At 42.1% G+C, this 12,404-nt stretch overlaps 1 protein-coding gene across 9 annotated transcripts in view; it reads right to left on the bottom strand.

Annotated features, from left to right (window-relative positions):
* The window catches only part of IDNK (IDNK gluconokinase), an 81,988-nt gene that overhangs the window by 28,163 nt on the left and 41,421 nt on the right, over nucleotides 1-12,404 (bottom strand). For 5 of the 9 annotated variants that reach the window (XM_056523913.1, XM_056523932.1, XM_056523906.1 and 2 more), the window contains one exon: nucleotides 284-410. In XM_056523913.1, the coding sequence (XP_056379888.1) occupies nucleotides 284-321 (38 nt within the window). In that variant the 5' untranslated portion in view covers nucleotides 322-410. Of the gene's footprint in view, nucleotides 1-54; nucleotides 177-283; nucleotides 411-1,056; nucleotides 1,183-12,404 lie in introns of those variants that run through there. The other 4 variants (XM_056523955.1, XM_056523946.1, XM_056523936.1 and 1 more) reach the window with 3 other exon arrangements.

Below are 12,404 nucleotides of genomic sequence, written 5' to 3'. Positions count from 1 at the left end.
TTTCTTTAAATAGTAAAGCAGTGTGTGGACGGGAATTCATAAAACAACTATTACCGTAAAGCGCACAAATCCTGCATGAATCCAACCTGTGTTCTCAATATGAACCTTCACTACACACATTAGGCTTGTCTCCTCCCAGAGCACACAAGGGAGTAGCCTTTGTCCTCCTCCTCCTCCTGTCATCAGGACAAAGCAGGATTTGCAGTGTCAGATGTCTGTGTAACCTCTTTATTGCCAGCAGAATGCTATGTACAGCTGTTGTACACAAATAAAATATACCTACTTCCCAGATCCGCTCACTCCCATCACCACGATTATCATAACTTCTCAGTTTCCACCAAAAAGAGTCAATGTGATTCCTTACTGAGCTCCTGCCGTTGTATAATGATCTTTTCAGGCCACACAAAGCTCTGCAAGGCAACAGGGAAGTAAATAACACGTATGCCAATGAGCATTGCTTAGTCATTCCACATCTCGCACTCCTATTTGTTCTCATTAGGCAATTGTTATGTCAATTATTAAGGCATTAAGAAAACACTAAAGAAATCTAACTCATTGTTAAACAAAAAGTTATTTAAAAAATATTATAATTTTACAGGAATTAGTTCATGTGCATATCTTATAGTAAACACAACCCATAGAATAAAATAACTTAAAGGGGTATTCCAGGCAAAAACTTTTTTATATATATCAACTGGCTCCAGAAAATTAAACAGATTTGTAAATTAAGTATGCAAATTTAACCACACCTCAAGAATATCACCCTACTGGGTACACAATGAATAAAACATGAGACAGATGGTTTCTGAAAAAATGCAAATTTTAATAAAAAACAGAAATATCAATATAAAATAGTAGTTAAAAGATCAGAGCATTAGTAATAATAAACTGTCACTGGGCCCTAATGACAGATAGATGTTGAAGCAACTACCTAAACAATTCTAGAATAGTTCATGGATATTGCTCCGAATTGGACTGTTAGTCCGGCAAAAAAATACAGCAGATGTTTCAAATGATGGCACAATTGTTAGAGTGGCATTAGATGGATTCGCTCACAGTTTGTATAGAATGAATGGAACAGTCTCACCCTGGCTGCTGGTTCCACACTGCGGCGGGACAATGGAAACAAGTGCTGTATTCTCTGCAATGTTCTCGGCGTGAATGCCTTGGCAGTTGGAGGGCTCCAGCAAGGAGCTCCCTCGTAAGCGGTCCGTGGTGTCAGCAAACACCGATGTCAGTAACGGACTCACACTAGAAGCAGCAGACTTGTGGTAGGCTCAGTGAGCGAGATCAGTAGTTAGTGCAGCAGGTGGTTTGGGTTGCAAACTTCCATGCCGGCTAAAGTTCAGATGTTGTTGGTAATTAAGGTAGTGCTTGTATATCGCTCTGTTCAGATAAAACGGCCTAGACGCGTTTCAGGGTGCTCAAATTGACCCCTTCTTCAGTAGGCAAGTATCAGATTTGTAAATTACTTCTATTAAAAAATCTTAATCCTTACAGTACTTATGAGCTTCTGAAGTTAAGGTTGTTCTTTTCTGTCTAAGTCCTCTCTGATGACACCTGTCTCGGGAAACGCCCAGTTTAGAAGCAAATCCCCATAGCAAACCTCTTCCTAACTGGGCGGTTCCCGAGACACGTGTCATCAGAGATTACTTAGACAGAAAAGAACAACCTTAACTTCAGAAGCTCATAAGTACTGAAAGGATTAAGATTTTTTAATAGAAGTAATTTACAAATCTGTTTAACTTTCTGGAGCCAGTTGATATATATAAAAAAGTTTTAGCCTGGAATACCCCTTTAACTTCAAGAGCATCTTTTTTAACAGAGTATTCCCTTTCTATAAAAAAATATACCTTTGCCTCAGAATATAATGAAACTGAAATATTACTTTACTGAGAGAGTAGTGGATGCATGGAATATCCTTCCTGCAGAAGTGGTCGCTGCAAATACAGTGAAGGAGTTTAAATGGGCACTGTCACTTAAAACCATTTGTACCAAATGGTTCTTTTCTGCCGACATATTTGTTGTTTCTATATAAAAATAAGTGATCATGTGATAGCTACCTTTCATAGATGGGGCTTGCAGTTACATTCCTGTGGGTTATTGATACTAAATGTATCAGTGTTAGATATAAAGTTGACATAAGAGGTGATATAGTCCACTGGGATTCTTATGTTTGCTACAGAAGGTGCATGCCTTTAATATTAAATGGAAATGCATAAGGCAGAGCCATGTAGTTGTCACTGTGCCAGAAATACAGCCAGGCATATGAATCAAAGCACTAGATTTTGTAGGTCCTGCACAACTCCACAGAACTACATTTTCAGCAATGAAAACATGCAGCTACCAATCACAAAGACAAGAATGGCTGTATCCTGATGGTTGTTAGCCACACAGAAAGCCCTGCCCCCGTTTCATTAAAAAAAAAAACCTTTATTTTTAAATCCTGTATATTCTACATCTTCTAGGTGTTATTGGGGCTCAGGAATATCTGCCCAAAGCTCAAGCCATATGAGCCTACTTTGATGCACAGTATGAACTGAGCACCATGTTTATTGCCTAGTTACTGAGATGACTGCTTTCAAAACCAGACTGCTATTCTTATGAATAGTGGTGCTACATCAGGAATTGAAAATTGGATTTTGGACATATCTTTCTGTTTTGGGATTCAAATATATGTCTTTTCAGGAGTCACAATGGATGCTCAGATTAGTACTTTGTTAGGTACTCCACTTTCTTCATAGAGGTTTCTTCGTTCATTGCTTTTATTGTTTCATACTTTGATCACGTAAGTAACAAGAGTAAATATCTTACAAAAATAACAGCACCACAAAAATACAGGAGTGATCACAAAAATTAAAACCACCATGTTTTCACATAATATTGACAGAACCTTGACAAATTTTACCTGTTAGTATCACTATTTATAAAAAATGGTCCCAACATACAGTTATGGCCGTAAATGTTGGCACCCCTGAAATTGTTTAAGCAAATGAAGTATTTCTCACAGAAAAGGATTGCAGTAACACATGTTTTGCTATACACATGTTTATTCCCTTTGTGTGTATTGGAACTAAACCAAAAAAGGGAGGGAAAAAAAAGCAAATTGGACATAATGTCACACCAAACTCCAAAATTGGGCTGGACAAAATTATTGGCAGCCTTAACTTAATATTTGGTTGCACACCCTTTGGAAAAAATAACTGAAATCAGTCACTTCCTATAACCATCAATAAGCTTCTTACACCTCTCAGCCGGAATGTTGGACCACTCTTCCTTTGCAAACTGCTCCAGGTCTCTCTTATTGGAAGGGAAATTTCCCTACAGCAATTTTAAGATCTCTCCACAGGTGTTCAATGGGATTTACATCTGGACTCATTGCTGGCCACTTCAGAACTCTCCAGTGCTTTGTTGCCATCCATTTCTGGGTGCTTTTTGACGTATGTTTGGGGTCATTGTCCTCCTTGAAGACCCAAGATCTCAGACACAAACCCAGCTTTCTGACACTGGGCTGTACAGTGCAACAAAAAACCGTTGGTAATCCTCAGATTTCATGATGCCTTGCACACATTCAAGGCACCCAGTGCTAGAGGCAGCAAAACAACCCCAAAACATCATTGAACCTCCACCATATTTCTTTGTAGGCCTCATTCCATTTTTGGTAAACAGTAGAATGATGTGCTTTACCAAAATGCTCTATCTTGGTCTCATCTGTCTACAAGACATTTTCCCAGAAGGATTTTGGCTTACTCAAGTTCATTTTGGCAAAATGTAGTCTTGCTTTTTTATGTCTCTGTGTCAGCAGTGGGGTCCTCCTGGGTCTCCTGCCATAGTGTTTAACTTCATTTAAATGTCGAAAGATAGTTCGTGCTGACACTGATGCTCCCTGAGCCTGCAGGACAGCTTGAATATCTTTGGAACTTGTTTGGGGCTGCTTATCCACCATCCAGACTATCCTGCGTTGACACCTTTCATCAATTTTTCTCTTCCGTCCACGCCCAGGGAGATTAGCTACAGTGCCATGGGTTGCAAACCTCTTGATAATGTTGCGCACTGTAGACAAAGGCAAATTAAGATGTCTGGAGATGGACTTGTAAGCTTGAGATTATTGATATTTTTCCACAATTTGGGTTCTCAAGTCCTCAGATAGTTCTCTTCTCCTCTTTCTGTTGTCCATGCTTAGTGTGGCACACACAGACACACAATGCTAAGTGAACTTTCTATTTTATCTGCTTTCAGGTGTGATTTCTATATTGCCCACACCTGTTACTTGCCCCAGGTGAGTTTAAAGGAGCATCACATGCTTGAAACAATCTTATTTTTCCACAATTTTTAAAGGGTGCCAATAATTTTGTCCAGCCCATTTTTGGAGTTTGGTGTGACATTATGACCAATTAGCTTTTTTCCTCCCCTTTTTTTTTGTTTAGTTCCAATACACACAAAGGGAATACACATGTGTATAGCAAAACATGTGTTATGCAATCCTTTTCTGTGAGAAATACTTCATTTTATTGAAAAATTTCAGGAGTGCCAACGTTTATGCCATGACTGTGTGTATACGTTATGCAACATAATATATACACATAAACTAGAGTAGCAGTATCATGATATTTTCATACCTATAGCTATGTAAGCCGGTGCGGGAGCAATCCTTATGTCCTCAAAAAGCTCACTGTGCCCTAGACTTTCTGTTTATCAGTCTCACATATGTTCTTCTCACTTGCTCCTACCCTTCAGGGTAAGGTTACAGGCCATTCTTGTTTCACCATTACCTAATCAGATGTGTTGGTGGTGTAGCCATTTATACCAAGGAAAATCTAACATCAGCAGAAATTCAAAATAGAAAAAGCTAAAAACTATCTGGGCTTGCATGAAAAGTAAAGTGGGGCAATCTAATAACTATGAGAACCTGCTGGTTGATGAAACTATTCAAACAGCAATAAAGGCAAACCATCTGCCTTTGGAGACAAATCAACATATCTATTTATTTGTTGAATTGTTGCAATTATGCCTAAAAATGTTTTGCTAAAGCTTGCAAAAAGTGTACATACATAAAAAAAATTCTTGAAGCGTACCTGTCATATCCACAAAAAAAAGTTATGATATATGATACTCTGTACCTAATTCTGATCATGATGATATTCTTTTCATGTGTCTAGCACCTATATTTCTCTCACAAATACTTTTTATCTGTTGCTCACTTGGTTTGTCATCCTGTGCTTTGGAGGGGATATGTCCTCTCTCTGCATGACTCATCCTCCTCCCTGAGTCTGCTGTGCTGTGTCTCTTCATTCATTCACTGCAGGCTGCTCTGTAACCTACCTTCTTTCTGTCATCATTGTCACCAGCGCTACACCTGTTAGTACAGGTTCGTAGTGCGAGCGACTTACCACAGGCCAATCTGTGACTCCGTTTGCCCGTTATCCTCCTTATTCAGACAGCAGGCTTGGTGCTCAGGCGGTGCTTCAGGAGCGCACAGATGTCATGGCTGCTGCTCCATTAAGCCTGTTCGCAATCAGCCGGAGTGAGGAAGTAGCAGCTGTGATGTCAGCATGTTCCTGGAGCATCGTCAGCGCACCAAGCCTGCCACTCGAATAAGGAAGATAGCGGGCGAACAGGGACATGGATCAGCGATCGCCGCAAATCACTGGTCAATTCAGACCAGCAATTTGCGGTGATTCCGGGTCTTATGGGTCTACGGTGACCTAGAAAATAAGGATGACTGGGGCTGTCCGACACAGCCCCGATCCCCCGAATGGATAGGAGTGAGGTGGCAGGGGTGCCACCCCTCCTATCTCTGCAAATGATCGGTCAGAAGCGACCGACCAATCGCAGAAGGGGGGTGGAGTTTAAAGTTCAGTTCCCCCGCTCTGCCCACCCATGGGTGTCCGGGCAGAGCAGGGGAACGGTGGAGCTCACCCGATCCAGGCGGTGGTGGTAACGTCACCTGGTGGCGGCAGCAGCGATCATGGCGTTGTCATAGCGACGGCGGCGCAGAAATTCAGCAGCGGCAATCTGGGTAACTGCCCTGGAGATCTTGAGGACCACAGTTTAGAATCTCTATACTGTGGCCCTTCAGATCTTGCAAAACTACAACTCCCAGCATGCTTACACAGCCATTTGCTGTCTGGGCATGCTGGAATTTGTAGTTTTGCAACATCCAGAGGTCCACAGTTTGGAGATCACTGTGCAGTGGTCTCTAAACTGTGGCCCTTCAGATCTTGCAAAACTACAACTCCCAGCGTGCCCACACAGCCATTTGATGTCTGGGCATACTGGGAACTGTAGTTTTGCAACATCTGGAGGGCCACAGTTTGGTGATCTTTGTGCAGTAGTCTCTAATCTGTGGCCCTCAAGCTGTTGCGTAACTACAACTCCCAGCATGCCCTTCGGCTATCAGTGCATGCTGGGAGTTGCAATTTTGCCATAGCTGAAGGCACACTGGTGAGGGAACACCGACTTAGGTAACAGAACCTAACTCAGTGTTTCTCCACCAGTGTGCCTCCAGCTTTTTCTGTACAGGTTACATCCACACTGGCGGGGGATTATAGTAAGTTTTCCCCTGCAAGTTTGAGCAGCGGAAAATTTTTCACTGCAGCTCATACTCCCAGGATGAAACTCGCTTTGAATCCCCGCCCGTGTAAATGTACCATAAAAACACTACACTATGCTACACATAGGCGTGCGCAGCCTAAGGTGTGCACCCTAAAGCACAACTCACGCCGCGCATGTGCATATCTATCTATCTATATATAGTATAGTTCCCCCACATTAGGTGCAGTGTAGATCCCCCACATTAGGTGCAGAATAAGTCCCCGCACATTAGGTTGGCAGTATTTTTCCCCCACATTAGGTTGGCAGTACAGTTCCCCCACATTAGGTTGGCAGTACAGTTCCCCCCACATTAGGTTGACAGTACAGTTCCCCCACATTAGGTGCAGTACAGTTCCCCCACATTAGGTTGGCAGTACAGTTCCCCCACATTAGGTTGGCAGTACAGTTCCCCCACATTAGGTGCATTGGCATCTCCAGCTTTCAAATTTTGGGGGGGCACACTGGGGGCCAGGACAAAAGTAGGGGGGGGGGGATTATAACAACGCTACATGTATCCACATGAAAAATAAGTGAAATGTCACTTATTTTCTGTGCAGTTTTCAAAGCTGTCACCGCATACTGTTTGGCAAAGAAATTGGTGTGGCTTCTGCACCATAAACCATGCAGTCTATGCAAACATGCCTTTAAAGGGTTTGTCCCATTTATAAAGATGACCCCTATCCACAGTATAGGGGATAACAAGCAGATAGGTTGGAGACTGACTGCTGGAGTCCCTGCCGACCCTGAGGATGTAGACACAGTTGTCCCTGGAGTGAACAGTGCGTACCACACCTGTGCCACCACGCCCCCTCCCATAGACTCGCATTGAGGGGCATGGTCATTACCCGCAGTGCACACACAGTGCTGGCCAGTGTAGTACCCCTTTAATGAGATGGGAATATCGCTTAAAACTGCTGCCTTAGCCTATAAAGCAGTGGTCTCCAAACTGTGGACCTCCAGATGTTGCTAAACTACAATTCCCAGCATGCCCGGACAGCCAACAGCTGTCAAGGCATGCTGGGAGATGAAGTTTTGCAACTCCCAGCATGTCTAATTCCCCTGTCCCATACACAATAAGATAGTCCACCAACATTATATAGCAGGAGCCATACACCACCATACATATTACATCATACTGTTACTGACCAATTCCTGTATACTGAGATGTATAATAATACCAGTATACAAGAAGGAATATTATCACTTACATATTACTATCATACTGTTACTAATCTAATCCTGTATACTGAGAACACTATTACCAATAATACCAGTATACAAGGAGAAATATTATCACTATACATATCACCATCATACTGTTACTGGACAAATCCTGTATACTGGGACCAAGATTACCAATAATACCAGTATACAGGGAGGGAATATTACCCCCATACAGTGACAGATATCAACTCTACACAGGCTCTGCAGACCATTTAAGTGACTACATACAGTTACACAGGGCAACTCGTAGGTGACGTCTTCTCTAATCATCTTCTTCATCTGGCCCAGACCATCATGACGATTCTTTCCAGACACAACTCTGCTCCACAGAACCTTCCAGACAAATATGTTAGGCTCTTTTACAGCACCTATAGCACCCCAAACAGTAATAATAACCTCCTTAGTGTTGCACACAGTACAGTGGGTAGATAAGTGGGTTGCGGAAAAGTAGGTAGGTCCCCCACATTTAGTTCCCCGAGTAGGTAGGTGCCATCTGAAGATAGCTTCCCCCTCTAGGCAGTAACATCCCCCTATAGGTAGGGGGTTACTTCTTGTAGGTAGGTCTCTCTGTAGATAGTAGCCCCCTGTATATAGTAGCAGTCCTCAGTATATAGTAGCAGAAACCCCCCCATTACGGAATAGGCAGCAGCAGCCTCTATAAGGGAGTAGTTATAGCACTTAGGTGGTAGTAATAGCCTCCTTTAAGTATTCATAGTAGCCTCCTTTAAGTATTTATAGTAGTCCTCTCGAGGTATTCATAGTAGCCCCATTAAGGTAGGCATAGTAGCCCATGTAGGTAGGAATAGTAGCCCCCTTTACGTAGGAATAGTAGCCTAGTAGCCTCCTTTTAGGTAGCAATAGCAGCCCCCTTAAGGTTGGAATAGTAACCCCCTTCAGGTAGAAATAGTAGCCCCCTTTAGGTAGGAATAGTAACCCCCTTCAGGTAGAAATAGTAGCCCCCTTTCGGTAGGAATAGTAACCCCCTTTAGGTAGGAATAGTAGCCTCGTGGCCCCCTTTAGGTAGGAATAGTAGACTAGTAGCCCCCTTTTAGATAGTAATAGTAACCCCCTTTAGGTAGGAAAAGTAACCCCCTTCAGGTAGAAATAGTAACCCCCTTTAGGTAAGGATAGTAACCTCGTAGCCCCCTTAAGGTAGGAATAGTAGCCCAGTAGGTGGTAGTAGTAGTAGCCTCCTTTAAGTATTCATAGTAGCCTCCTTTAAGTATTTATAGTAGCCCTCTTTATGTATTCATAGTAGCCCCATTTAGGTAGGCATAGTAGCCCATTTAGGTAGGAATAGTAGCCCCCTTTGAGTAGAAATAGTAGCCCCCTTTAAGTAGAAATAGCAGCCTAGTAGTCCCCTTTAGGTAGGAATAGTAGCTCAGTAGCCCCCATTTAGGTAGGAATAGTAGCTTAGAAGCCACCTTTAGGTAGGAATAGTAGCTCAGTAGCCCCCATACAGGTAGGAATAGTAGCTTAGAAGCCCCCTTTAGGTAGGAATAGTAGCTCAGTGGGTCCCAATTGCTATCGGCAGCCAGGACCCACCGTTAATGCTGGACATCGACAATTGGGCCGATGCTCGGCATTAACCCTTTAGACTCCACGATCAAAGTTGATTGAGCAATTGAACAATGCAGGTTAGCTACATGCCTGTTAGCTCAGCAGAGCTGATTGGGACCTCCGTGGCAAAATTGCAGGTCCCGATCAGCTGAGTGGATGGCGGGAGGGCCCTTAACGGCCTCCTCGCTGTCCAATCGATATTCTGATGCTTTGGCCAGGCCCTGCAGCCTAGAGCAGCAGAGCACCGATAACACTGATCAACGCTCAGCTCAGCATTGAACAATGTATGCAATCAAAATATTGCATGTTATAGCCCCCTATGGGGACCAAAAAAAAGTTAAAAGTGTAAAAAAAAAAAGAGTTAACAAAATTGAATTAACCCCTTCCCTAATAAAAGTTTGAATCATCCCCCTTTTCCCAGTTTTTCAAAAATTAAATAATGTCATTAAAAATAAACATAATCATATGTGGTACCGCCACATGCATAAATGTCTGAAATATTAAAATATGAGGTAAGTCCAAAACTGTGCATTTTTGGTCACTTCATATACCATGAAAAATTTTCAAAAGCTATCAAAAAGTCCAATCAAAACAAAAATGGAACTGATAAAAACTACAGACCCTGGCACAAAAAATGAGCCCTCATATAGCCCCGTATGTGGAAAAATAAAAAAGTAATAAGGGTCACAAGAGGTGCATGTAGTTATAATTTTTTTAACCTGCCCTTGCGCCTGAGTCCTTAAAATAAAAGCATCCTGGTAGCTCAGCGGAGCTGATCGGGACCATCGCGATAAAATTGCAATATCCCGATCAACTGAGAGGACGATGGAAGGGCCCTTACCTGTCTCTTCCTTGTCCAATCGGTCCTCTGCTGCTCCCAGCCAGCCATGCAGGCTGGAGCAGCAGAGCACTGATAACACTGATCAATGCTATGTTATGGCATAGCATTGAACAGTGTATGCAATCAAAAGATTGCATGGTATAGCCCCCTATAGGAGCTTAAAAAATAAGTCAAAAATTGTAAAAAAAAAAGATAATAAATGTGAATAAGCCCCTCCCTTGAGTTTGAATCACCCACATTTCCCATTTTTTAAATAAAACAGTGTAATAAAAAATAAACATTATCATATGTGGTACCGCTGTGTGCGTAAATGTCCAAACTGTTAAAATATAAGGTTAGCTAAACCGCATAGTCGATGGCGTACACGTAAAAAAATACCAAAGTCCAAAATTGTGAATTTTTGGTTACTTCACATACTATAAAAAAAAAATATTAAAAAGCGGTCAAAAAGTCCCATGAAAACTAAAATGATGTCATTACAAAGAACAATTGGTGACGCAAAAAACAAGTCCTTATATGGGTCTGTAAGTGCAAAATTTAAAGCGTTATGATGTCCCCAAAAATGTACAAAATGGCTTTTTTTATTTATTTCACCCCACGGATATTTTTTGTTTTGCAATAGATTTTTTAATGAAATGATTGATGTCATTACAAAGTACAACTGGTGACGCAAAAACCAAGCCCTTATGTGGGTCTGTAGGAGCAAACTTAAAGGGGTACTCTAGACATCTGGGAGTCCCTAGACATCTTGTCCCCTATCCAAAGGATAGGGGCTAATATGTCTCATAGCGGGGGTCCCGCTACTGGGAACCCCGTCTGGGAACCCCAGTGATCTCTCCTGCAGCACCCCGTGTCATCTGCTGCATGGAGCAAACTTCGCTTCGTGCCTGATGACTGGCGATACAGGGGCCGGAGTTTTGTGACGTCACACCCCCTCAATACATGTCTATGGGAGTGGGCATGACGGTCGCCACGCCTCCTCCCATAGACTTGTATTGAGGGGGCGTGATGTCACGAGGGGGCGGGACCGGCTCCTGTATCGCCCATCATCAGGCACCGAGCGAAGTTCGCTCCATGCAGCAGGAGATAGGGGATGCTGCAGGAGAGATTGAAGGGGTTCCCTCTTTGGATAGGGGATAAGATGTCTAGGGGCAGAGTACCCCTTTAACCCCTTAAGGACTCAGCCCATTTAGACCTTAACCCCTTAAGGACACAGCCCATTTTCACCTCTAGGACGCAGCCCTTTTTTGCACATCTGACCACTGTCACTTTAAACATTAATAACTCTGGAATGCTTTTAGTTATCAATCTGATTCCGAGATTGTTTTTTCGTGACATATTCTACTTTAACATAGTGGTAAATTTTTGTGGTAACTTGCATCCTTTCTTGGTGAAAAATCCCCAAATTTGATGAAAAAATTGAAAATTTTGCATTTTTCTAACTTTGAAGCTCTCTGCTTGTAAGGAAAATGGATATTCCCAAAATTTTTTGGGGGGATTCACATATACAATATGTCTACTTTATATTTTCATCATAAAATTGACAAGTGTTTACTTTTGGAAGACACCAGAGGGCTTCAAAGTTCAGCAGCAATTTTACAATTTTTCACAAAATTTTCAAACTCGCTATTTTTCATGGACCAGTTCAGGTTTGAAGTGGATTTGAAGGGTCTTCATATTAGAAATACCCCATAAATGACCCCATTACAAAAACTGCACCCCCCAAAGTATTCAAAATGACATTCAGTAAGTGTTTTAACCCTTTAGGTGTTTCACAGGAAAAGCAGCAAAGTGAAGGAGAAAATTCAAAATCTTCATTTTTTACACTTGCATGTTCTTGTAGACCCAATTTTTGAATTTTTACAAGGGGTAAAAGGATAAAATTTATACTTGAATTTGTAGCCCAATTTCTCTCGAGTAAGCACATACCTCATATGTCTATGTAAATTGTTCGGCGGGCGCAGTAGAGGGCTCATAAGCGAAGGAGCGACAAGGGGATTTTGGAGAGTACGTTTTTCTGAAATGGTTTTTTGGGGGCATGTTGCATTTAGGAAGCCCCTATGGTGCATACCATTTTGGAAACTAGACCCCTTGAGGAACGTAAAAAGGAATTAAGTGAGCCTTAATACCCCACAGGTGTTTCATGACTTTTGCATATGTAAAAAAAATAAAAAAACATTTTTCA

Source organism: Hyla sarda, chromosome 1 (genome assembly GCF_029499605.1).
Source record: "Hyla sarda isolate aHylSar1 chromosome 1, aHylSar1.hap1, whole genome shotgun sequence".
Taxonomy (NCBI): domain Eukaryota; kingdom Metazoa; phylum Chordata; class Amphibia; order Anura; family Hylidae; genus Hyla; species Hyla sarda.
Note: the sequence above shows the minus strand (reverse complement) of the source record. Positions and strands in the feature narration are given on the sequence as shown.